The sequence below is a fragment of the Odontesthes bonariensis genome, chromosome 2 (assembly GCF_027942865.1).
Source record: "Odontesthes bonariensis isolate fOdoBon6 chromosome 2, fOdoBon6.hap1, whole genome shotgun sequence".
Taxonomy (NCBI): Eukaryota; Metazoa; Chordata; class Actinopteri; order Atheriniformes; family Atherinopsidae; genus Odontesthes; species Odontesthes bonariensis.
Window position 1 is genome coordinate 14,468,158 of NC_134507.1, and position 25,971 is coordinate 14,494,128.

General features: G+C 40.8%; 3 protein-coding genes across 4 annotated transcripts; 2 read left to right on the forward strand and 1 right to left on the reverse strand.

Moving 5' to 3' along the window:
* Positions 1-1,769: 1,769 nt before the first annotated feature.
* On the reverse strand, positions 1,770-6,582 carry zdhhc16a (zDHHC palmitoyltransferase 16a). Of its 2 annotated transcripts, XM_075484284.1 has the most exons (11): positions 6,438-6,582; positions 5,231-5,488; positions 4,756-4,950; positions 4,565-4,653; positions 4,280-4,308; positions 4,034-4,167; positions 3,767-3,850; positions 3,560-3,645; positions 2,977-3,100; positions 2,554-2,624; positions 1,770-2,457 (listed from the first exon to the last, which is right to left on the reverse strand). In XM_075484284.1, exons 2-11 carry the CDS (start codon positions 5,462-5,464, stop codon positions 2,355-2,357), a joined length of 1,149 nt encoding a protein of 382 aa, XP_075340399.1. In that variant the 5' UTR covers positions 5,465-5,488; positions 6,438-6,582; the 3' UTR covers positions 1,770-2,354. The 2 variants fall into 2 exon arrangements, with proteins under 2 accessions (XP_075340399.1, XP_075340401.1); XM_075484286.1 differs by lacking the exon at positions 3,767-3,850.
* Positions 6,583-6,834: 252 nt separating this feature from the next.
* On the forward strand, positions 6,835-10,908 carry mettl18 (methyltransferase 18, RPL3 N3-histidine). The gene is made up of 2 exons (XM_075484287.1): positions 6,835-7,047; positions 9,822-10,908. Exons 1-2 carry the CDS (start codon positions 6,943-6,945, stop codon positions 10,773-10,775), a joined length of 1,059 nt encoding a protein of 352 aa, XP_075340402.1. The 5' UTR covers positions 6,835-6,942; the 3' UTR covers positions 10,776-10,908.
* Positions 10,909-16,324: 5,416 nt separating this feature from the next.
* sufu (suppressor of fused homolog (Drosophila)) lies at positions 16,325-25,698 on the forward strand. The gene is made up of 12 exons (XM_075478230.1): positions 16,325-16,639; positions 17,000-17,134; positions 17,490-17,626; positions 18,824-18,966; positions 19,974-20,059; positions 20,743-20,815; positions 21,013-21,169; positions 21,309-21,411; positions 21,714-21,848; positions 23,872-24,010; positions 24,101-24,169; positions 24,259-25,698. The coding sequence occupies exons 1-12, from the start codon at positions 16,491-16,493 to the stop codon at positions 24,346-24,348; spliced, it is 1,416 nt and encodes a 471-aa protein (XP_075334345.1). The 5' UTR covers positions 16,325-16,490; the 3' UTR covers positions 24,349-25,698.
* Positions 25,699-25,971: the final 273 nt, after the last annotated feature.

A 25,971-nucleotide genomic window follows, 5' to 3' on the forward strand; every position in this document is an offset into this window, starting at 1 on the left:
ATAACTTTGTTGATCATGCGTAATGTGGATACGGTATGGCTCTGTGAAAGTGCATTAGTACGCGCATGAGTGTGTTATTTTTCACTATGTTCATCTCACTGGGCACGCAATCTGTCTGTGTGTTGTGTTTTTGCGGTGTTTTTTTTGAGAACACAAAGTGTGCTTTTTGTATTACTTTGTTATTGATTTATTTGAGAGCACGTCACACGTGTGAATGTTTAGACCTGCTGTGAACTGTTGACTATTACTGATGAGGACGCACACAACGTGTGGCTATGTTTTGTGTTAATAATGTTGTATTCGAGAGATACATTATTTTGAATGTTTGTGGAGGTGTAACACTCTGTTGAAAATAAATTTCGGCCTCAATGAAAACCATGCTTAAAAAAATAGCCCTAAGGACTTATTTTTTTTACCACTTTGATAAGGGTTAGTCAAACTATCAAACATCCTTCAGCTTCTAATCTAAAATTGACAACCCAATACTCAGAATAAATATAAAATTCTTTGCAATTTCATTCATATATTTAAAGGGATAGTTCGCCTCTTTTGACATGAAGCTGTATGACATCCCATATTAGCAATATCATTTATGAACATTGACTTACCCCCCCGCTGCGTCCTGTGAGCCGAGTTCCAGCCTCGTTTTGGCGTTGACGAACGTAATCCGGCCAGTTTGCTAGGGTCCCGAAAATAAAGCGTCTTGCTTCTCAAAACAATATGCGTTCAAAAGAGTAATACATTTGCATGTATCACTACGGGCTGTGTAAACTGTGCAGACCGAAGTGCAGACCGAGCACTCCCCTGCTTCCGAGCAGCAAACACCGTAACAGGTGCGGCTATCGGCAGGTGGCTGAACGCATTGATATGAAGGGAGGCAAAAATAGCGCCAAGCGATTGTGAGGTCTGACTTTTTCTGGAGGGAGGATTTTGTGATGCAAATGTATTACTCTTTTGAACGCATATTGTTTTGAGAAGCAAGACGCTTTATTTTTGGGACCCTAGCAAACTTGCCGGACTACCTTCGTGAACGCCAAAACCTGGCTGTAACTCGGCTCACAGGACGCAGCGGGGGGTAAGTCAATGTTCATAAATGATATTGCTAATATCGGATATCATACAGCTTCATGTCAAAAGAGGCGAACTATCCCTTTAACGCTCATCCTGATGTCAAGAGCCTGTGAGGAAACTAGCGTGTCGCACACTGACATCTGCTGGATGATTAAATATTGTTGCGTTATTTGTTTAAAAGAGACGAGCAGCTGCAGGGTGAGAGAGGGTTAGAATCCGCCCGTTAATCTCTTCCCTCTTCTTCGTCACAGATGTACACACAGACAAAGATTTATTTCATAGCCCTCTTTAGCCAGACACCGTTTACTGCCAGAGAAACTTGTCTTAAATTCTATCACTTGGAAGAACAATGTCCATGTCTTTCAGCTGCTGTGTTTACTTATGACATAAAATACTTTTCAAATCTGGCGTGCATCTCACTTAATCCTCGTTATGTTGCAGTAAATTCCCGGGTCTGTCAGCATAAGACTGTGACATAACCCTGGAGCTTGAGTAGCGTGGGGTAGTGCGTTCCTGAAGCAAAAAAGAAAATAACCAAATCAAGAATGGAAAAAATAAATAAATACACCCAATACCATCACTGGCAGTTATGTTGGCGTTGGTATTTTTCAGAGTCGATAGTGTTCATTTCGTTCTACTCAGTGTGTTATGAGTGATCCTGCCATATGGTAAAAATAAAGCCCGACAGTGTGGAGGTATTTAAGTAAACCAAGTAATAAAGATTTATTCATTAACAAGTGCAAAATACACACAAATAACATCATCAGGTTACATTCCTTGAATGTTTGAATCCAATCATATTATAGGACTGGAGAGTATAAATGGGTTCAGTCGGTGGAGGTGTTGAGATGAACCACCATGTCATCAAATTTAGTTTTGCCACCTGTTTTTAGTGTTTTTGAATAAAAGTCAGCTTTGGCTGAAACTGCTGAAATGTTCTCTTAAAAAAAAAAATCCTTACTTAACATTTCAGTCAGTCATATTCATAACTTATTCAAAAATAAATAAAAATCAAAACCTTGATAGTACAGTGGTCAGAATCAAGTAAAAGTAGTTTGCAAGAATGAGTAAAACCCAGCAGAGAACACACCGTTTATGGAACATTGCCTTGCTGGAAAGTACATCCTGCAGAGTCGTGAGCAATGCCTGAACAAGTTTTTGAGGTATTGGCATCACTTCATGTTTTCAGTAATATGGAGCCGCCGAACAAGATTCCTTTCAGCCAGCCCGATCAAGTGGACTGACACAGCAAGTTGGCTAAAAGTATGCCAAACCAAGGTCTTTCATACAGGTATGAGATGCTTTTTAACTGGAAAGATGTCCCATGTCAAACCATCACCATGTGGGGCGTGTCCAGAGGGCAGGAGAACACGTGTCACCCAGTGACTGCACAAAAAAAGAAAAAAAGCAGTGATCAAACAGGGCGCACAAATACCCGGGCAAAAAAAAGAAACAATCTGTCCACACATCAGAGAAACACACCTTCTTTTCTCCACCCCAAAGAAGACTTTCCAGTTGTTCAGCCTGCCATAGTTGAACGGGTTTTTGTATACCTGGCAGAACGGTGGAAGAAAAAGAAAAAGTTATTAAAAACCAGGTTGCTGCCAAAAGAACCCATTCCCTTTATTGCTTCTGATAAGGAAGCTTATGGTTTGTGGTTTTGGACAACATAAAAGTCGTGCTACTTGTTAGCAAGACAACTGACAAAGATATGGATTTGCACATTGGTGCAATTTCAAAGCAAGTGATTATGATGTTCAGTTCAGTTTTTTTGGTTTTTTTTAACATTTGTTCACCGTCTATTGCTAAAAGAAACAGACAAACTCGCGCGCACAAAAAAATCCCAAAAAACTGTAACTGTAACACTACGCTTAACATTTTTACATGTTTTATGTAAATCCTCACCTTTCCACATTTGGTTATTCGTTGTCTTTCTTTGCTGTTAATATGTTTTTCAATGCTGGTCTCCCCTCTGGATATGAGAACTGCATGCCACATGGTTAAAGCTCCCAGGGCCACTCCCACTGTGCTACAAGAACAAAGCACATTTCATTTTATCGACCGCTAAGAGACAAAAACAAGCCTTTTCTACCATCAAATGTTTAACCATGTCAGTCGTATTTATGAAAGAAATCAAACTTTCCAGTTCTGCATTAATAGAAAGCGATACAAGTGGAATACTTGAGGCAATGATGGACTACTTAAACAAAGAGGAAGCAAAAAAGACCCTGCTTTTATGAAAAGAATTAATTAAAATATCAGTTCCGCCATCTCCTCTGCATCCTGGGACAATAATTCCGAATCAACAAAAAGCAATTATACTATTTACAGAAGTGGCATGAGCAGAGATATCTCTGAGTACTAAATACTGACACTTCTTCCAGTGTGAACACACTGCACAGACCCGCTGAACTATTCTGCGGTATAAACTTAGGTTACATTATGTGGAAAGACTCTTTGTGTGGCAAGTGGCAACATGAAACATTACCTGGTGAGCACCCACATGTAGATGATAGTCTTATGAAACATCTTATCCTTGAAGGTGTATGGAGGTGCTGATGTCTGATACTTGGTCTTGATAAAAAAAAAAAATTATTAAAAAAACCCAGCAAATATTACACAACTATCAAACATACAAACCAAAAACACGCATGAGCTTGATTCGGTTATAGTGTGTTTAATGTTTAAATGATACCTGGCCAGATGGGAGAAGCCCTATAAGAAGTCCCATCCCTGTTACTGGTATCCCTGGCTTTTCCAAATCCATATGCTTAAAGCGCTGAAGGAACAGCCCACATACATGAACCCAAGTGTTAAAGACGGAAAACAAAGAGGCGTCAGCAAGTAAAAGTCGAGCTGCACAGAAAAAGATACCACACGCAGGAAAATTGAAGAGACATGGCGGCTCACAAGGACAAAACACCAAGCGGGCCCACTGATGACGGCCGTCTACTCATCTCACCTCAATAGCATTGTATGCATCCAGGAACAGATTTCTGCCACTGATGCTACAATAAACACAGCCCAAGGTCATGAAGAGACAGAATGAGAAGAAGTAACGATGGTTGAAATGGCCCACGCAGTTATTCAACCAGGCTGGGATGCTGACATTAAGGAAAATCACCAGGATGTCTTCTGTAAAGTACTACATGAACTTTCTGACACAGCTTATGAAAACAGTTGGGATAAATTCGGCACAAAAGGATACGACAATGATGGTCCATTTTTAGAATGCACCTGCAAAGGCAAAGAAAAACCATTAGCCCGACCGTCATAACTGACATTTCAGTTGTTTTTTGGGTTTTTTCAAAAGTGCATTTTAGGAGGAATGTGTGAGAATGGAAATATCCAAATCAGACAAGATTTTGCACCGCATCAATATTCTTTTTTGACTTTGTTGGTGGAATCATTAAACTGCTTTATCAGAACAGCTCATACAAAAACAAAAAAGTCAAAGAAATGACAGAACAGAAGAGAAGTGGCTTTAACTCACCTGTTACAGATTCCACAGTGATGGGTTCTTGCTGGTTTGGGCATGATGCATTTTTTGCAGACCGACACAAATGGCCTGTTATTTCTTTCCTGACAGATAGAAAGAAAGAATACTTGCATTACCAAAAGACCAGACTAACAGATAAGTGAAACGGTTAGTTGTTCAGCCGAAAAGAGGAATTGATGTCTTACTGTAGGGGGATACCCGGGGGAGGTCTTGGCAGCTTTGTAGTAATGAAAAGCAATCATGACGAGGTTCCAATGCCCGTAGCAAATATGCCAAGCTATCCATGCAGGAGAGTATGTGTTGAGGACCAGGGGCAGCAGGACCAAATAGGCTATCACCACAATGGAGCTGGTCAATATCACCACCAGACAGACAAACACCTTAAAGACAAAAATGGGAGTGATCAATACAGTGGCACCTCCAACAAAAACATAGTTGTGTCACCTGTGTATGAGTCTACCATACAAATGTCAATGAAAGAACACTACAGAGGAGCCTGCTGACCTCCAGCCAGAAACATCCCTGGATGCCTGAAGTTTGCTAAAGAGCACTGACACATAACTCCGTAATGAAAAAAGGGACAACAACAAAACTTGCTAGTTAAATGAGCATAGAGGCATTTATATATATATATATATATATATACATACAAACACTCACCATGCCAAACCAGCGAGTGACATAATCCACCGTCACAAACACTGGTTCAAAGATGGAGTCAAAAACGACATCAGAGTCTGTAAGAGAGCTGAAGTAAAGTGACTGCACCAGCAGTCTCACGTAAGCCCAAATTTCCCTAATCCACAAAGGCAGTCTGTTCTTTCCTCGCCTGCAACACAACTGGAAGCGCACGGTGCGCAGCAGGTGGAGCACAGAGCCGGGACACCACCGCATCCTGCGTTTGTTGTAGGCGAACACCTGAAAGTGGAAAGTAGTAGAAGTAAAGAGACATTGACAGACTTCTGGCAACATGCCAAACACAAGGCCAAAAAACCCCAAAAAACCCCAAAGGCCTACTTTTTAAGAGTAACAAAAACTGCCCATACTAGACATCCAAGAGTAAGGACACAGAAATAAGTCTGGACTAACAGTCAAAATGTAAGGCAGAGCAGTTTTAATCAATCAATCAGTCATCTTATGAACTAAATGTATGGAGACAATGAGGAAACGTTTTTACAAGTAAAAATCCAAACCCTGGGGATACTCTATTTAGATTCACTTTCGGTGTCATTCTCCCTTTTGTGCAACAACAATTAGAGAAAATCTGCCCCTCAGGAAAGATAAACTATAAACAACCAGATCACTAGAAAGAAAAATCGGCGTATTCTTTCTTAAAACAAGCAGAGAACATGTGATTATTATATATATTATTTTGGCTTGAGAAGTCTTAATTACCCCTGTGGTTAAAGGGGCTGGTAAACACAAGCCAAGTGATCACTAGGTGTACACAACGGACACATAGAGGTAATCAAACGAACATCAGTTTATGATTTGTCATAGGTAGAGGTAGTCTTGATTTGCTGCATTCCGGACAGGGTGGAGTCTGGGTGGAGGCTCTTGTAGCTACATGAGGTGAACGGGACAGTGGTCTGGATTGGAGTAGAGTTTTTTTCTGCTTCACCTTATCAGCCGATGGTAGGAATATTCAATGACAACTGAAAAACAGCAATGTCTGTCGCCTCGTAAAAAAGCACTGTAAAGCACCTAATTTGTCTAAAGTTCACGTGTGTGTTTACAACATCTCTGGATCACAACGCTCCAAAATCCCTTTTGTCCGGATGTCCAATTCAATTACCCGACGCTGTGTGCCGCGGCTCATACTGACGTTAAATGGCATTTTTAAATAAAACTATTTAGCAATACTCACTGATTTATGGAGACGAGAGACCCGTCGAGACCATCCTTTTCGCTGACATTCTCAAAGGATGGACAAAAACGGCATAGCAGACATTGTATTTGCGAGGAAGAGCAGGATCAGGGACCTGTGACAATTAAAAAGATCTGAATCCTGACCTATAGGTTAATGCGCATGCGCCAGAATACTGGCGAGGTGCATTATGGTCGTTTGAGTAAGGAATTCAGTGCAATATTTCAAGCTGTTCTTTTTTTCCCCCATGTTTCCAACACATTTATAGTCACGTCCTTACGTTTTCTTTCTTACATGTTAATAAATGACTAACGTGACTCAACCAAATATGTGATTATCCTGCCGCTTCGCTAAATAATGTAAAAAGGAGGCAGGAAACAGTTTATAGAATTGTGGGATTTGAAGTTCTCTGACCAAGTGACTCTGCTAAGCTACAACATGCTGGCTAGATGACATGTGGAAGCTTCCAACCTCAAGCTAGTTACATTTAGTCGAGTCAGTCATTATGTCGTTTTGTTTTAACTTCGACCTCCCAGCACAAACAGCAGCTTCTGACGACGTGGATGGAAATGAACGACAAACAGGAAAGAAAAACAGTTATTCTAAATGTGTGAGTAACTTTAGCTCACTGATGTGTTGCTACACAGCAGACTCTCAGGTAGTCATTTAAAGTAGCTCCCCCCTCTTGTCGAGGAAGTTCTGTCACTTATATAGTCGTAGTAACACGAAATTTATTTTTGTAAACGCTTTAACGCTTTAGAATAGCTTTAATAATGTAAGTGTAACACGATCCAAAAGACCCTTGGATCACATGCATGACAAAGAAAGCATGAAAAAACAGCACAACAATGGAAGTATACAAATGTTATTGCACAGTAAAGTTCTTTGTTCTTAGAAATAGCAGTAGATGGCACATAAATGCATCTCAAAGACCGTTACTACCACATTTAATTATTTCCTTATTTAATGTATAAAAATGTTTGCATATTTAATATATAATAAAACGAACTAATTGCAATGTGCAAATCTGACATAAATCTGTGATCTGTAGTTCATGTGGTACATGAAAATCAGGATTGTTCAGTCTATTAAGAGCAGGATTCCTACATTTTTATAAGAACAGATGTGTGATAGCTCAAAATGTTATTATTTCATATAGTGTAAATATGATGAATAATTTATCCCAGGGTTGGGTATGATTTTTTAATTCGGTCAGTCAGTGAATACGAACTCAAACAGATTTTTATAACTGATATTTTAGTCCATCGGAAAACAAAAAAAAAATATGATAAGTCATTCTTTCGACTTCAAATTCAGACGCTGAATAGATTATGACGTGTATAAAAAGAAAAATAGATGCAGCCACAAAATTTAGAGACCCAGATATTCACTATTTCTTTAAACATCTCAAAACAATTTTCCAGACACTTAACACACAGACTATTTAGCATATTTAGCCTTCGCAATTGATCCAATATGGGGGGGGGGGGCAGTTCATGATGTGTTCTCTTAGTAATCAGAAGCTATTTGTGCTGATAGGAGGAACACTAAACACACACATTTATAATCCATTTTCATTTTAGATACGCAGAAGTCAGCTATCGATCATTCACCATTTATCACATTGAAAACGAAAACTAAGATGAACGTCACCATCAACAAAACTGACAACCTGAAAGGAGAAGCTTACTTTTATACAAACTAAAGTAAAGCATTGGGATATAACTGGTCTAATTAAATGCATCAACATCTACAGAAACACAAGTGTTTTTTTTAATTTATTTATTCAATTGCCAAATTGCATGTAATCAAAGTTTCTGTGTAATTACCTTAGTTTTATCATGAAAACTGGGCGGTTGAAGTGAGTACATTTTGTAATCTGATCACATCACCCCAATTGAATATACTCCAACCACATCCAACTTATGGTAGATATTTCCAACTTAAACCCCTCTATCAAGATCATAAGAGGAATAAATAACAATAAAGAGAACGTAACAGTGCTGATTTTAAGACTCATCCAGCACCTAAAAAGAGACTTTTCTATCGTTGTTCTCTATTATAGATGCTGGGAAAGGAAAGAAAGATGTACAGTCTACAGTGAAAAACGATCCTTCCACTAGAGAGCGTAGGCTGATAATGATGTTGCCTGTGAGCCTTGATGTCACAGCCCAGAGGCACGTCAACGACAAGTGACAGGGAAAATCATTCATGTCTAGTGGACGTTGCAATATGTTCCTCTTCTGACAAAACACTGAGGCATGCCATGTGTGTGACACATGCTTGCAAATGGTGTTGTCAGACGTGTGGTCAGAAAGTGAACCACATTGCTGATCTGCAACAAGTCTCATGATTAAATTCAGCAACCATTCATCCAGCCTCTAAGCTGGGTTAGGGTTAGGGTTAGGCTCGTAACAGAAAATGAATGACAGAGGTGAGGGGAATAACGTGATCGATAAATGCAAACAAAGGTCGCGGGAAATGAGGTGGGTTGTAGCAGCATTGTGAATCTGTTATAACCTTCAGAGTCACATTCTCATGTATTTATGGTGTGGATCCCACACCCAGCAGCATTCATTCCAGCAGCAGTTACTTTGTTATTTGTTTTGCTAACTCAAGCGTGGAGGCCTTGTAAATAATTTACTTTTTTCTCAAAAAGCCCTGTTACGACATCACTGAAATTGATTAACGTCATTTACAATGTATAGTATGTAAAGAAGAGGTCCTTGTGTATTAATTCATATCCGTAATAATTAGGAGCCGTTTTTACTGATTACTGTTTACAGCTGCTCTGTTCAAACTCTACATTAAGGGCAGTGTTTTACAAGGAAAATATATAGTATTCATAACTCTGTTTTGAACAGTGACGCATTGAATGAAAATAACAACGGTTGTGTTCATTTCCTTTGTGCAAGTTATCTATATCCACTGATTTCTCAGGTCAAACTGCCATCATGTTCCTACAGTTGCCCTAAAGGTCCAAACCAAACTCTGGCTCTCATGCAGACCTTTTTGCGGTTTTCACAGCGGCCATAGTTGTTCCTAGACAGTTGGAAACTGAGGGTGGCGATTTAATTTAGTTGCAATTTTTTTATAGATATATCACCATGTCCCACACACTGGACTTTTACTGGTGTCTACAATTTATTTAAAAAAAAAATCCCATGAAAACAATCTGCAAATACTGCAAGTACAAGCTATTTTTTTTATTTTTTTATCTCTGATTCTAATTTTAAAGCCAAATTTGCCTCTATGCTTTCAGCTTTACACTCATTGTCATTGACCTTGTTATCCGGTCATTTATTCACTTGGAGCCAGCAGATACATATGAACCTGAGGACGTGCTGTTCTTCCCTAACCGTGCATGTTGATTTGTGCTTGCAGACAGAAGATACCCCTAAACTAGCTGGACCAGTGAAAGAGGCCGAAGAGCACCTTCCACCATCCGACCCACAGTTCCTCCTCACAGATGCCGTTTTTGAAACGGTTACCATTGGAACTCTTCCTCCTTTGCACTTCCTCAATGAAACTATTTTCGAGAGGACGGCCTTGGAGCGGGAGGACAGGGAGAAAATTCTTTCTCGCACGGCAGAGCAGAGGTCTGATCTCATCTCTGGTGTGTACGAGGGAGGCCTGAAGGTGTGGGAGTGCACATATGACCTTCTGGAGCTGATTGAGAAAGATGGAGAGACCTTCAGAGGGAAGGCAGTTTTGGATTTGGGGTGTGGAGCAGGGCTGTTGGGCATACTGGCTCTGAAGAGAGGAGCCGGGCAGGTTCACTTTCAAGATTACAACAGTACCGTCGTTCAACAGCTCACAGTCCCAAATGTATTGCTGAACTGCCAAGAGGATGATGAGGTAGACAGCGAGGATGACAAAAAAGGGGAGGGCAAGGGAAAAATCCTGGAAGATGGTTGTGAAAAGTCAGGGAAGGAAGAGGTAAACGATAGCAACCCACCTCCAAAGAAAAGAGCTGTAGACCTATCCCAGCACCCATTACTGAGTAGGTGTCATTTCTTCTCTGGTGACTGGAGCACATTTCTTCCTTTGGTTCTAAAAACAGAACCACGGCCCAAATTTGACATCATATTCACCGCAGAGACCATTTACAACACTGAATACTACCCTGCTCTACACGAGACCCTCCACAAACTGCTGGCACCAGATGGTCTCGTCTACCTCGCCACCAAGTCTCACTACTTTGGCGTTGGTGGTGGTCTACATTTGTTTGAGACATTTGTGGAGCAGAGGGGCATTTTCTCTCTGGATCGCCTGTGGGACGGGGAAGAAGGGCTTCAGAGACATGTAGTAGCGCTGCGTTTTAAGAAGCAAACTTGAACAAGGACTGACCGACACTCTTGAGCTGTGTTGAAGTGTATTCATCGATGAACACTTTCATGAAAATAGGTTTCCGTGTGAGTATGCTGTATGAAACTTTTTTGTGTGTGTGTCAAAATCACAGTAAAAACAGCAACAACAAAAAAATACTGTGTCATGTCTTATTTGCTTTTTCATTGTCTACACCCTCTTTCACTTCCTATATAGAAATTTGAATGAGTGTGCTGGTAACTAAAGTGCCGTTGAAAGGGGCTGTTACAGGTCTTTAGATGCATGGGGAGGAAAGAAAGGAAATGGGCTCAGTGACCTTTACGAGTGTTTTCCCCAGTGTTCAAACACCAGCATGAAAGCCAGGCTTGTTTCTGAAGTCCAGCGCAAAATGTCAATTGCAACTTATCCCACAAGCCTAAGGATGTAGTTTGAAAGTGGATTCTAGAGTCACCACACATCAATGGTGGGACTCTATGGGGGTTTCTGTACCTCTTATGCTGCTGGTTACCTAATCGTGACGGGCTCCGCTGCAAAACAAAATGTCTTGACGTATTTGAGGAGTATATACATCCTGGAACTATGCAGAGACAATCATCCATGTATGAGAAGGGAACTTTGCTGTTATTTTTTCCAGCATGTGGAACCCCCTTTTCGTCCAGATCAAGGAAATCCACTGGTTTTATCTGACTGGAATTTTTCTGAGGAACAATGTATCAAGTCCAGACTAGATTCTCGCATTCGATGCGGGTAGGTAAAGAGGATGAGGAAATCAGAGGGTTTTTACATTGCCACTGAACAATGGATCTGTTTGAATAAGCTGCTGGTGTATTTAAAAACTTTGGTTCTGGCCTGCTGACCTTTTCTGAGATTGAGCACAACCACATCCCTGTCATGTTTGACTGATTTGACTGCAAAGTCATAAGAGGATGTTTTTTTGTTTTTTTTTTAATACACCCCTGTCAAACCCCAACTGACGACACTAATATTCACAGGGTTCTAACTAATGAAAACATGCCCATGACGCAATGCTGATCAAAGATATTCAACAACAATCGGCTTCACTAGGAAACTAAATGTCAGGAGCTCAAACATGACTGCATTTCAACGCCCACAAATGTGTGAGCAGAATTTCCAGCTGCTTTTTATGTGAATGCACTGTAGTTTCAAGCACTGTTTCACTGTTTCGCACATAAGATACACAAAACTTGGTTTCTGTTTGCATAAACTGGCCGGCAAACTTCCAGTGTGTGTGCACTCCGTCATCATCTCTCATCTCGACAGCTGTTTCTGGCCTGTGGGGGAATTCCTGGTTCCTCGAGTAGACACAGCCTTTCCCCTGCTTACTTTATGGGAACAGGGGGCAGGGCAAGTCAGATGGTTTTCCTCAGAAACTATTATGTGTTGATTCACAGTGAGGGGGCGTGCTGTTCACTCCCACTGCTTCCTTCTTACTGGGAAGTGACTGTCGGGCTTACCGTACGGAGGGAGTGTATGAAAAACAGAGGAGGGAGGCTGATGGGTGATGTGGAAAGGTGGTGGTATTTAAGCTTATTTGCGCTGAATGTCAGACACTGTGCTGCATCCTTCCTTGGGACTTGGAGGACATGAGCGAGTGAGCAGAACCTGCAGGTGACCTGGGGAGGAATGTGGGCTCAGCGGGAAACGGGGCTGCTGCTGGTTCAACGTTTAAACACGTTGGTGTTGACATGGAACTGCTGAGGTGTGTTTAAAGCTGGCAAGAGCAAAATCCTGGGAGGCCTTTGTGATGAGGAGGTTTATTTCTGGCAAATCCAAGACCAGGAACGAAAATCTGCAATGAAATAACCAGGTATGTATATTGGTAGAAATTGTAAATTACCAACATTCAGCATGCTTGACATTGGGACATATTTGGAGGAAGCAGGGCAGAATTTTAAAGAAAATTAAATTCCAAATTTTCTTAATACAAATCTGATATCTAAATAAAAGCTGTTTAATTTTCTGTTTTCGGTTAATTTGCTGTTTAAGACTCTCCTCGTGGGAGATTTTTGGTCATGTAATAGGCCGCAGAACCGGTTGTTTCCAAGTCCAACTGCCGGAAAGATATGAGTTTCCTGAACATGTTCAGGTGTGGCCTTCCTTAGAAAGTTCATTGTACTTCCCTGTACTCTAGAAGAGTGCATACTTTCAATGAATAAACCCCAGATAACATTGTGTAATTATCTCACTGTACTCTCATTGTCAATATTGACTCCAGGGCCTTGGATGAGGTGTTTTTTCAAATGACAGGCGAGAATCTGTAATGCAGCACAGGCCGGTTAATGTCAAACCTACGTTATAAGGTTCAAAGACACATGGACAAACTGTCAGTAATCCCACTGTCCCAGAGTTCTTTTCCTGGGAGTGTGTGAGTCATAATATCCCTGATCTGATTCAGTGCTTGTATCAGTTTTGTTGACAGACTTTAATTTCAAAGGTTTAAAAGATGGTTGGGTCCACCATACAGCCCTGACGCTCTCAGAGGGCTCCGTCAAAACCTGGTAAAAATCAATCTAATGATAACTGCATGAAGATTTTAATTTCCACTTTGCTTTGATGTTTAACTTCTCTTGAATATCTCTTGACCTTATGTCCTGCGCTACTGTTTGGTAGGACACATTTTTCAATGACTGTACCGTATCTGACGGCATGTTTGTGGAATAAAACCTGTCTGAGCCAGCTGCACCGCTTGGTTTAGGTATGAAAAGCTAAAAATGAGTGTATGTTATACTGTTGATTTTTGTCCTATTTTGATCATTTTGCCTTGGCACCTCAAACAATGAGGACATGTAAGTGTTGATCTGTTAAATGTAAAAAGTTTAAAATGATTTACTCCACTCCACTAAATACCGCCTGTGAGTAATGTCTGTTTAATGTGAAGTTTAGTCGCCACTGTTAACAGTCTCTTGCTCAATCTTACAGTGGAAGAAGTAGAGCTGATGTAATCGTCCCATCATCACCCCGCTTTTCTTGAGAAATGGGGATGGTGACCTAACTGCACATGTTGCATCTATTAACTTACACTCACTTCTCGCTTGTTGAACGTATTTCCTATTCTTAAGTTTGAATCAGTTTTGCGTTGTTTCACTGTTTATGATGTGTAGCTTTCACTTTTTTTTTTGTTCTTAAGAAGAAGGCGGAAATTTGATTTGTATGGAACACCGACACTGAAGCATGAGGTGCCTCAAACAGAATTTTTCCCATGAAAGGAATTTTGATAAGTGCTCTACTATGAGAACTGAATTCCATAGATGGGGGCATCTTCAGGTGTCATCTATGGGCGCAGTTCTTTTGGGATGGTACTGGTTTGTCAAGCATACAACAACAAGAACAACAAGTCGTAGATTCACTTCACAAATTATTATTTTTTTCATGTTAATGTATGTTGTTGATTTCTTTAAATGGTGAAAAATTTGTACTTTTCTGTTTGTATATAATAAAGAATATTACTATGTGTAGAAAAAATGTGATTCTTTCTGATTCTAGTTTATTAAAGTTGATGTAAAACATTTATTTCTAATAAAGTCATAACAAAATAGTTATTTTTTTCTTGTATTTCTTTTAATATATGAATTTTATTTGGGGTATAAAATATTGTTAAATGTGAGAAACATAAAGAGAGGGAAATAATTTAAAAAATACATGGACTGCCATATTACTTCCTTGCCCAGTACATGCTGGTCTCCTCGCTTAGAGCTTACCAAGAGCTATGTCAAATTTACATCCATCGTTATGGCAAATAGCAACAATATTGATTCAATATGACAGCCAATTTCTTTTCACATAGATCATACAGGAAGAAAATTTCTAGTTGTACATACAATGAGATCACAGATGAGGACGTGAAGCTTGGAAATGAGTAATGACAGGTTTTACTTGAGGGCTTAAAAGAGGTGAAAGGGAAATCTGAAGCATCAAAATATGCAAAACTCACAATTGTTGTCATATAAACTTTTAAAGGAGTGTTTTGGGGTACGTACCTGAGGCAATATTGTTATGTAATATAAGGAAAACACAACGAGAAAACTATGGAATTTCTATGACGGTATGACTGAAAATAATGCTAATGTTATTCATATGTAACCAACAACAGTCAAGTCTGAAGCAGTAAATATTAATATGACACTCACAATCTCCAGCTCAATCATAGCCCTCATGGCACTGACTCATAATATGACCAAGGCTGATACTTTCAGACTGAAAATTTATCATCTATAGTTTCGTCTTCTTATCCTTTACCTCCGCCCTCACAGAAACAGGTTCTCTGTTGTTAAATGAGGTGTCGCTTCAGCTTTAACGTGTGCCATCTACTTCATATGGGTTCTCCCACAGATGCCCCTCGATGAGCATGAATGCTCCAACTCTGGGGCTCTTAGAGCATAATGTGTAAATGGTGCCATAAGGATCAGAATGATAAAGAGAACTGAGCAGCACCACAGAGGGAGATCTACCAGGGGCATGTATTCTTCACCATAGTGCTTGGGTCCTATGTATAGTCCTATGTTTATATTTTTAAGTTTTATTTTGTACCACTGCATGTATAGTATGAAGCACAATCATTATCATAGTTGTTTGCTTATATTCAGGATAACAACAGATGAGCAGACACCTTTATCGTATTTTATTCCAGGGAAGTAAAAATACAAAACAAGTGCCACACCTTGCCTTCTACGGGTTACTTGCATCGTGTTTCTTTCTGCCCATGCACATTTTCATTTAATGAAATAAATATTTCTTACAGAGCAAATTACTGCTCAGTCTTCACTCATTTGGGACACAGGTTAAAGATCATCTTAAGTAGATACTAAGTAGGTACTCTCAAGTCAAACAGAACATATATTCTGGTTCTGATATTGTTAAAACTAAATAAATGTACATACATTTATATAAAAGACTGCTTACTTGAAAAAATAATATGGCAAATGATACAGTAGAAGTGAATACCCAATGATACCCAATGCAATGTTGAGTCAGGGTGTTATATTGCCTTCTTTGCTATGATGTTTTCAGAGGGATTATTTTTTCCAAATAGATTTTGACCACAGTGTTTTTGCCTACGAGAAACAATGCAAACGGCCATCTTATGAGGAGCGCCTTGACTTCTGTTTGGCTTGTATTCATAAAGTAATCCTTTGCAATCTGTGGTTAAAATTTAAAAGACTGAACTCTCTGTAGTAAGAGAAGTGCAAAGTATCCAAAAAAATTAAAGGATGTTCATACATACAGTACATACAGACAGACATACAGTATGCTTATGTATATATATATATATATATATATATATATATATATATTATAATGTATTATTCATTACGTACAGTAAAATATATACATTGTTTTTTTCATTCACCATTACAGTTTAAACAAACATACTGTAATAGTAAATCATAATCATTGACAATTACAGGCAACGTTGGCAAAGCTGATACTATTTCTATTGGCTATCATCCCCCTTCAATCTGTGACGTAAACATCCTCGTCAAACCAATAGTTGAGCGGTACTTTTCTTTTTTTGTGTGTGTGTGTGTGTGTGTGTGTGTAGGATGAGCAACAGGCTCCCGCTGCTGACTGTAGCGCAAGAGAAAAGTTCACCGTTAAGTGTTTGCGGTGTTGGATGGTCTCTTTTTGGCTAACTGGGGAAAAGTTTTCAAACAGCACATACATTGTTTTTTTTCTAGAATCACCTAATTTGTCCAAGGCTGTGGTATGGATGAAGTACGGCCTACCAGTGGTGCGCAAGCCCACGGGCTGGTGCCGCTGTTTCCTCCCGGACTGCAGGCTATCTATGGGGAATGTCGGCGACTTTACCCCGATCAAGCCAACCCGCTACAAGTTACTGCCATTGTAAAATATTGGTAGGTTGCATACCCGGCTCGTGGAAGTTTCATTTGTAAGAAATTTTTTGGAGAAAGTTTATGTTGTTTGTAGCTGAATGTTAGCCAAGAATTAGCTTAGCTTCAAGCTAACATGGACGTTCCTGCTAACTAACGTCCAAGAGTTTACTGCCCATTACTTTGACTTTCATTTGGGGTGTCGGGAGGAATCAGTACCAGATTATACGAGTCTAATTAAAACGCTAAAGGGGAAGGTATCTCGCAGCGTTAGTTTTAACCTCTCGTGTGTGCTCATTGTATTGTTAAAGAGTAAACGCAGTCCACTGACAACAAAAAGGAGGCGTCCCATAGCTAATGGTCTTCATTCTATGCATTGATCAGGCTTGGTGGACCAGACCCGCTAGACTACATCAGCATGTACAGGAATATGGGCTGCCAAGCTCAGGACGTCCAGGAGCATTGGCACTATGTGAGCTTTGGACTGAGTGATCTGTATGGGGATAATCGTGTTCACGAGTAAGTCCACCTATTATAACAGCTTTGTTTCCGTGTATTGATGTGACACAAAATAGATATATTCGTTAGTTTTTACACATACTTTGTTAATTACTTCCAACTTGTGGAAAAGTGGCATGTCAACACATCTTATTCAGTCTTTCAATTTACCAAATATTTGTGCTCCACAGGAGCCCCTCAACAGTAGCCCACCCACTGACAACACTGACCTAAATGACCCTGTTATTCCACAGCTTACTGATCTTGACATGCACTGCAGTTTTAACAGTCCTCGTGCAAATAAGGATTAAACAAACGAAGAGGTACCCCTTGTCCAACTCCTCAACTTCTCATTGTATCTGTGTGGATTTCTCAGATTTACAGGAGCAGATGGGTCCAGTGGATTTGGCTTTGAGCTCACCTTCAGACTCAAAAGAGAGGTGGGAGAGACGGCACCTCCAACGTGGCCAGCTGAACTCATGCAAGGCTTGGCTCGCTATGTGTTCCAGTCAGGTAACGGCACAAAGCAATGCTCTTGTAGATTGGTATTGATGAGGACGACATTAAGACGTTGAATCTTATAGTTTGAAAATTAGTAGTAAAAGGTAAATAAAATTTGGCCTTGAAAAAGGTTCTATCTTTGTTTTATGTTGTAGATTTGTCCCAGTTATTGGTCAGACTGAACAAGCTGGTGAAACGTTGTTATTTTGCGGTTAGGTAGCCATACCCTTTCTGTACATCACTTGGAAAATCTTGGACGGAGCACCGATTTGTGATTTTTCATTTAGTCGCAGCTCGTAAATCGTCCAGTAAATGATTCATTTGTGCGAGCTTTGATTGAACAACTCCCATTTGGCTGTGGTTTGCACACTACCATGTGAAGTCTTTGCATGTCGAACGTTCTCGTTGTAAAGTTAGCTTTCAGTTCTGGTGGTACGTTTAAACATGCTTGAACGGAGGAATCTGCTTCAGGCATCAGTGCAGGTTTAGCACACATCGTTTGTTTTTGTTGGAGCCCTGCATATTAACAGGAAGTCTGATTTCCCCTTACCCCTTGCCATTTAGTATGTTTGTTTCCATAAATGGAATTGTGGACCATTGTGTTGATATTCTTACTATCTAATGACTGTATATTGTGGCGTTAAGTTCATAAAAGTCTTCACTGTTGTATGCAACTTACAACAGAAGAAATGCGGTTGACAAGGGAGGGGTCATAGATAAAAGGCAATGCAGACAGAGAAAAAGGCTATTCACTCGAGGCTCTGTTTTCCAGCTGGGGTCAATTTGCGTGTGGGTGGGCTCCTAAGTTAAATGAATGCCGATTCCAGGCCATCTTCTCCCTCGTATTTCTCTTGAATCTGGACTGGGGTGGATGTTACCTCCCAAGCAGACAGATTTACTCAGATGGAAATGCAGCTTTTATGGCTTTCTGTCCACATATGGGTCTCAGTTTCTGCCCTTGTCTGTTCTTCTCACTCTCATGCTGATCTCTATCTCCTTTCTTCTTGTTATTGCAACTCTCTTACAGTGTTTTTGTTGTGCAACCATACAATGGAATTAAGAAAAAGTAGGTCTGTTTCCCATTGGTGGCTGAGGAGTTAGAGCCAGGCTCACTGTATGAGTGCTCTCGACACCTTGTGCAATTCTCTGAAACTGCAACTTTTGCCATCGTTTAGAAATGATTTTGCCCCTTTTTACTTTTTCCAACAGAAAACACGTTTTGTAGTGGGGATCATGTATCATGGCACAGTCCACTGGACAACAGCGAGTCTCGGATCCAGCATATGTTGCTCACAGAAGACCCACAGATGCAACCAATTCAAACGCCATTTGGCACATTGAGCTTTCTCCAGGTGAGTTCAATCACGTGACGATTGCAGGGTGGAAATGACTACACTGTTTTCTGGGGGATAAATTTAAATCACGGATTTAGAAGAATATTGGACTCTTTTCCCCCATCCCCACCCACTATTGGAAGCTTGTTGTTGATCGCCCAGACGAAGCAGGCGTAATGATTGTCGACACTTTCCGGCTGAAAAGGAACCTACACCTGAGTTTGTACCTGGGGAAGTTCCAGAGAACAGACAGAGCTCTGTTGTTGGCAGATTAAGCTCCAGTAACTTCCTGCTCCTCTTCTTGTTAGAACAGTGTCTGCTGTGGTCGACTCCACTCAGTATTTATTTTCCCCAGTGACACACACACAGCAGTGTTGTAGAAAAATGCCCATCTGCAGAATCGCAGATCTGCCCGCTTTGTCTCTTTTCGCTGAGAAAGAACCACTCACTGTGAGACCGCGTGTGTCGTAGAGAGGACGGTTCGTCGCGGTAAAGTCGACTAGGAGACGCAGCACCAGCTGAGTTTACAGTTTGAGCACAGAGAAGTACAAATAAACAGTAAACGGTCCACAATGCTGACTTCAGATAAAGCTGGGCCCTGAGTACCACCTCAGACAAGTTAGTCCAACTCTACAGGTGGAGCTGTGGTGATGATGAATTGTCTCTGAATTGATAGTCATTTATTAGCAAATGTATGTGAATGGCCAGTGTTTGATCTCGAAGGTGGGACCTCAGCCATGTCGTTGACCAGTTATTTCACTCAACTGCGTCTTCCAGCCTATAAACACCCCGTTAACATGTTGAAAAGCCCAGGACACGGGACGTAGTTATCCTGAAACTTTATGCAATTTAAGTTTCCTTCGTTTTCCAATGAACCCGAAAGTATGTTTTTACTAATTTGTCCATTAAATCTAAGATGGACTAAGCCGGTCTGCATTCTGCATTAAGTCGGATTGATTGCAAAGAAAGCACATTCTGAAAGCGTCAGCTTTTTGACACCTCCTTATGTTCTGCACTCTCAACAGATTGTGGGTGTGTGTACAGAGGAGCTGCAGGCGGCCCAACAGTGGAATGGCCAAGGCATCCTGGAGTTGATGCGTGGAATCCTAGTGTGAGTTAAACCTCGCTCTTGCCCCCTTTTTTTGTGTCCTTTGTCCAGGTTTTGTGTATACAGGAGTGGAAAGTAATTGGACCCTTTAGCTCTTCGTTTTTTTTAAAATAAATCTTGAAACGTGCAGGCAAAATAATGTTTTTATTCTTTGTCTCTAGTTTGTACAGAGGCTGATAAATAAATGTCTTAGTGAGTATATTTCAGTTTTCCAAAAAATACAGGTTTCAGGTTTTAAGTGGCTTTTTAAATTTTTTTTTAATGATTTTTTGTTAGTAATGGGTGAATCTGACTGCACCTGAACATGGTGGTGTTGTGTCCCTAATTAGGCCGTTGGTGCTTTTGTGTCGCAGTTTAGTTTATCTTAATATCCAGGTTGTAGTAAGATTAACTTTTAACTTTATGAAAGACACAAGTCTGAACTGTCAAATTAACGGAGAGACGGCCACAGTAGTGAAATGGGTCTTAACTTGGCTCATGATCTGCTTTTTCAGAGGAATCTGACTGATTATCGTTAGGTGATAGTAATCACAGTGTAGTATTGTATCTAAACTTTGCTTTAAAGTGCATGAACTCCAGTTCAATGAACACATTGTGAGCAGAAAGTAAAGAGGGGACTTGCTTGTTCATTTATTAACTTGGTATGCTGAACTTGAAGTTAATGCCAGTGATTGTCCTGGTTACAGAGCCGGTGGCCCCTGGCTAATTACAGACATGAGGAGAGGAGAGACCATTTTTGAAATTGATCCACACCTACAAGTAAGGCCTCATTACATTCTATACACAGCTGGTTGGCCCGTTGTTACGCATCGTCTCGTGCTCTAGTTTCAGAAACATCTGCACTTTTACAGATGCTCTTTTCAAAGAATTAAAAATTCCTGAAAATGCTAACTTTGCATGCGTTTTGCGTGAGCTAGTGTTGATGATTGCGTATATATGTTTCTTGCTCATCTAAGCAGGAGAGAGTGGACCAGGGCATTGAGACGGAGGGCTCTAACCTGAGCGGGGTTAGCGCCAAGTGTGTGTGGGATGATCTGAGTCGACCGCCAGAGGATGAGGAGGACAGCCGATCCATCTGCATTGGATCGCAGCCACGCAGGCTCTCGGACAAAGGTAAGCCTTCTCCTAAAGGAGAGAAAATGGTGAATCTGAGAGTACTTTGCCAGTCTGTACAACAGCAATCCGGTTTTGCGCTTCGATTAGTTTGTGATTGTATAATCACCCTTTTCCTATTCTGTCTGTTTAAACATAGACACAGAGCAGATCAGGGAGACCCTGAGAAAAGGACTGGAGTTTAAGAGCAAAGCGGCACTGCCACCTATCAACAGCCAGAAACAGAGCAACGAGAGAGCGCAGTGAGTTCCTCCCACACTCTTAGATGGGCTTCGCCCTACTCAAGGGTGGCAACAGGATTACTGCCTCCATCGTGTTCTGTGACTCACAGCCTCACATGACATCTGAAGTGTTCTCATCATTGTCTCTTATATACCAGCATGTTGTGTTGGCCTATTAGTAATATGTTCCAGTTTTATGTAGAATTTGTTGCTTCCTCCACAGAATCCGGTAACCCCCCCTCGGAGAGGCATGAGCTCATTAGAGATCGAACCATTTTAGACTTCCTCGCTCACGGCTTCTCTCCTTTGTCTGTTTTTTTCAGGAGTCGGAAGGACAGTTTGGAGAGCGAGAGCTCAGCGGCCATTGTTCCTCACGAGTTGGTCCGAACGCGGCAGTTGGAGAGCGTCCATCTGAAATTCAACCAGGAGTCGGGCACACTGCTGCCACTCTGCCTGCGGTACGGTCCCATTCTTGCTCTTCTACACCCATACACAAAAGTGTGTGGGGGGTAAATTCTTTAGAATTTCTGTGTGACTGACAGAAGAAAGGAAAAAAAAAAAATAGTCCCAACCGTTATCTTGAATGGGTGCGGCAGAATGTGTTATGACAACACAGCTGGAAAAACACAGACGATGCCAGTTTCTCTGACATTAACAAGGGACTTTCCGCAGATTTGCCCCCAAACAAATCAAACAAACTTATTGAACCTGTCCCCACATGGGCCTTTACGCCACTTCAAAGTCTGATGAAAATTGCAACTTAGCTAGTTTTTTGTCAGTGTTCACCAGGCAGCTTTTAGTGGGCAGAATGTGTTCACAGAGAAAAAATAATAACTGCAGGTCCATTTTATTGTAACCTGTAACATGATTTACTGTCACGGTGATGCAGTCATTTTTCTTGAATTGTGGACGAGTGTTAGGTGTAGAATTTGGTCCTCTGAATTTGTCTTTTGTTTAGCATCTGAGTAGATTTGCTGCTTTCTGCATTGCTTTCTACACCCTTACCTAATCGGAGAAATTGGCAAAGGTTTTTACTCGTGGTGTCATGGTAACCATCGCATCTCACGTAGAACAACTGGCTCTCAGTCGCCTACACAACATAAAGCATTTCATACAACAGCCAAGTTTTCCTTTTGGCTGCTGTCGGAACCCCAATTGCAGATATATTCTTGGAGGTCTGTGTGCGGCTTTCGTAAGGGGGAGGGCAGGGGCCGGCGAGAAAGAATGCAAATCGCCCATACGGGATTATTTTGGCCTTAAATTTGACCAAACTCATAAGCTGAAGGAACTAAATGAAGCCAAATTCAATCTTTGCGGATTTGGAGCGAAAGGAATCCAATGGGGTGACGCGACCGATGATGCAAGGCCGCTAATGATAATAAGTGAGATTTGCCCTTTTTTTTTCTGTTTTTTTTTCCATGCTTTCACAACTAATGCTGATTTTCCTGACGGTATACTCTTTGGTGTCATGGCATGAAAAAAGGAATCGAGCAGCCCACAGTCTATTCCTATCAGCAAACACTTTGAATTGCTCTGCTCAAGGTAATTAGTTTCTAAGCTGTAAGCTGGCAGATCGGTAAATTAGCTAAATAAAATGACCGAACACTCCCCACAAGACACAACCAGAGGCCAAGTCCCCTTATCCAAACATCGTAAACTGGAGTTACCTCAGCACTGAGATTGAATAGCGCACGGCAGATCGATCCTCATGATTTCAGCCAGCTTAAAATGAAGTTTCTTGAGAATGAAGTCGGATCTTGAAATAAGTCTACACATTAAAACTCAAGATTTACCAGATGACTTTTCAGAGGAAAGTCTATTTTATTTTTTTTCTCTCGAGGCAAAACTACAGCCACACATGGCAGTTTGTAGGACCTTGACATCTGTGTTTTCGCTTTCTCTGGTATACTCTGTCAGTCTTGCAGAGGTCGCTCCTGTGGCTATGATTCCCTTTTTTATTAGAAACATGTGACCTTTTTTCGGGGGTGGGGGTGTTCCTCGGGAAATTAGCAGGAAAACAATTACAATCCAGTTGGAAATTTGGGTTTTTATAAATGCTCCCTTGGATATGTTCCTTTGCACAAACACAGAAGGCTTTAATTATAGTTGGTAATCACAATAAAGACCTTTTACACTAACTATGATGATCACTGCAGATCCAAATATCTAGTAATCAAAATGGTTTTCTTTGTGTTCGTCTGTAGTTATTACTATGTAATTCACTGATTGTGGATGTCTTTGATTATAACTTAAAGATAGTTTTTTTTTTTTTTTAATTTGGGCTGTCATCACACACACACACACACACACACAAAAAGTCTAAAAGCACGAGTGTAAACTTTACCCTGTAAAGGTTTGCCAGTCATTTCTAAGGGGAAAGAGAACAGCTTCCTTATGGCTGAACTAAAAGCAGAGATCCACCACTGTAGTATGTGTCCCTGACGTCGTAGCTCATACCGTCTTGTATCTGATTTTGCGTAGGGGCCGGTTACTTCACGGGAGACATTTCACCTATAAAAGTATCAACGGAGACACGGCCATTACGTTCGTGTCTACAGGGGTGGAAGGAGCGTTTGCTACTGAGGAGCATCCCTATGCGGCTCACGGTCCCTGGCTTCAGGTATGAACGCTCAAAGTCTCCATTTTTTTTCGTCTCATGCGTTCATGTTTGATGCCTTTATTTGACTTTTGTCCCCCCTTCCCTGCGCAGATACTGTTGACGGAGGAGTTTGTGGAGCAGATGCTTGGGGATTTACAGGAACTCAACACTCGTGAGGAGGCAAGTAAAGCCCTCTTCATTTTAAGTTTCACCTTCATTTCAGTCAGCTTGCTTACGTGTTTCACCTTGTGTGTTCCTTCTTTGTTTAGACGAAGCTGCCAAAGGAGTACAGCTGGCCAGACAAGAAGTTGAAGATTTCCGTCCTACCAGACTCTGTGTTCGATAATCCACTGCAGTGAGACAGAGACACTTCAAATGCGAACAAAAACATCTGCAGACACACACTTCCAGAGTGCACCCTCGTGAACGGGAGACGTCCTACGGGCACTCAGAGATCCTGATCTGTAGGGCGCTTAGATTTATTGCTCCCAAAGTGGGAGCTTCACTCCTGAAGACGGTCCTGGGAATCAGCTAAACACTTCTGACTGTTACGGTGCTCTCAGACTAGCTTAGTTGTTTACGACAGCTCTCTTTTGAGGTTATCAAATCAGTGTCAAAGCAGCCGGTCCAGATGGTTGACCTGTTCGAACAGGGTGCGCTCATTACTCCAGTAGAATTAAGAAATACACCACTTATGCAGTTGAGCGTGCATCCTGTGATCAGCAGGATGTCTGAAGCAATAACTGGGTTGCGGTTCTCGAAATCAATGCTATTTATTCCAGTGGCCTTAAAAAGGGAATGAAAGTAACAAATGGAGCCCTTTTTTTTTTTTTATCAGTGTTGTTCTCAGTTACGCTATTGCGTATAGTATTTACAAATGCTGGACATTTTTCTCTTATGTGTTTTTGTTCATACCAAAGTTTTAACTGTTACCATGTCGCTGCCAGTACTGTTTATGTCTCAAATATTTTTTATGATTCTGTAGCAATAACCCGGCAGGCTACAAGCTGTTATTATTCACTGTCACGTCTTAGGTATCTGGAAAATGCCGCCGATCTAACCACCTCTACCCCCTCGTGCCAGGAACTTAACCCCACGTTAGGAATAATTTTGGATTTTTTTTTATTTTTTGCACGAAATGATGCATCTTCTGTAGTTGTACAATGAAAGGCATTGAGTCTGTTAAACAGAAACTTTGGGAATCCAAATTCAGTGTCTTGTCCCAAGTGCTGTCTCCAGTGGCCACTTGATTATGAAAAAATGTTTTTTTGTTTTTTTTCTTCCCTATTGGGACCTGCCTGACATTGAGTAGAATTCGTCAGTGCCTTTAGCTACAAAGGACTACATGTTTTCCGTTGACTCTCAGTTCTGCGTACAGCTCCTGGATTGTTGAGATGCATCACTTTAGGCCGAGACCATTGCTGCACTCCGTGTCAACTACATGACGCAGACTAAAAACTACTTTCACCACAGTGTCTTCTGACAGAAATGTACTCTTTAAAACACGTGATGGTATTGTTGTTGTTGTTTTTTTTAATGATTGTTTTGTTTGTCCTGTTTGTTTTGGAATGAAAGGTATAAAGTTTAGACCTTGATACTGATGATTTGTTTTTTTTATTATCTTTCTGACTAAACTGGCTGATTGTAATCCTAAGTGCATTAAAGAGTTTAGCTATTTCACAAATAAATCTGGATCACGAATACAGAAAGACTTTGTGTGTGAACATAATTTGAGACATGTCGGGTTGTTTGTATCTGTATGCTGTTGGTGTGTTTTATAGCACAAGTTTAAACACCTTTATAATCCAGCTGAATTATTGTGTTCTACAGAAAATGTTAGTAATGGTGAATTAGAAATAGATTTACCAAGTACTCTGGAGATGTGTTAGCAGTCGTTGGTACTGAGGATAAAAGATGGGCAGATATGTCAGTGTTTTCTTAGTAAAAACCCAATAGGTTTCTCGCTTCCAAATAAGTCGCAA

What these genes read in the sequence shown, in the direction of transcription:
- zdhhc16a (XM_075484284.1), bottom strand. Translation starts at nt 5,464, where the DNA reads ATGCGGTGGTGTCCCGGCTCTGTGCTCCACCTGCTGCGCACCGTGCGC. An exon ending in TCACTCGCTGGTTTGGCATG is followed by an intron (nt 4,951 to 5,230) that starts GTGAGTGTTTGT and finishes TTTGTCTTTAAG; the next exon opens with GTGTTTGTCTGTCTGGTGGT. An exon ending in CCCCCGGGTATCCCCCTACA is followed by an intron (nt 4,654 to 4,755) that starts GTAAGACATCAA and finishes TCTATCTGTCAG; the next exon opens with GAAAGAAATAACAGGCCATT.
- mettl18 (XM_075484287.1), top strand. Translation starts at nt 6,943, where the DNA reads ATGTCGTTTTGTTTTAACTTCGACCTCCCAGCACAAACAGCAGCTTCT. An exon ending in AAAACAGTTATTCTAAATGT is followed by an intron (nt 7,048 to 9,821) that starts GTGAGTAACTTT and finishes TTGTGCTTGCAG; the next exon opens with ACAGAAGATACCCCTAAACT.
- sufu (XM_075478230.1), top strand. Translation starts at nt 16,491, where the DNA reads ATGGATGAAGTACGGCCTACCAGTGGTGCGCAAGCCCACGGGCTGGTG. An exon ending in GCACATTGAGCTTTCTCCAG is followed by an intron (nt 18,967 to 19,973) that starts GTGAGTTCAATC and finishes CACTCTCAACAG; the next exon opens with ATTGTGGGTGTGTGTACAGA. An exon ending in TTGATGCGTGGAATCCTAGT is followed by an intron (nt 20,060 to 20,742) that starts GTGAGTTAAACC and finishes TCCTGGTTACAG; the next exon opens with AGCCGGTGGCCCCTGGCTAA.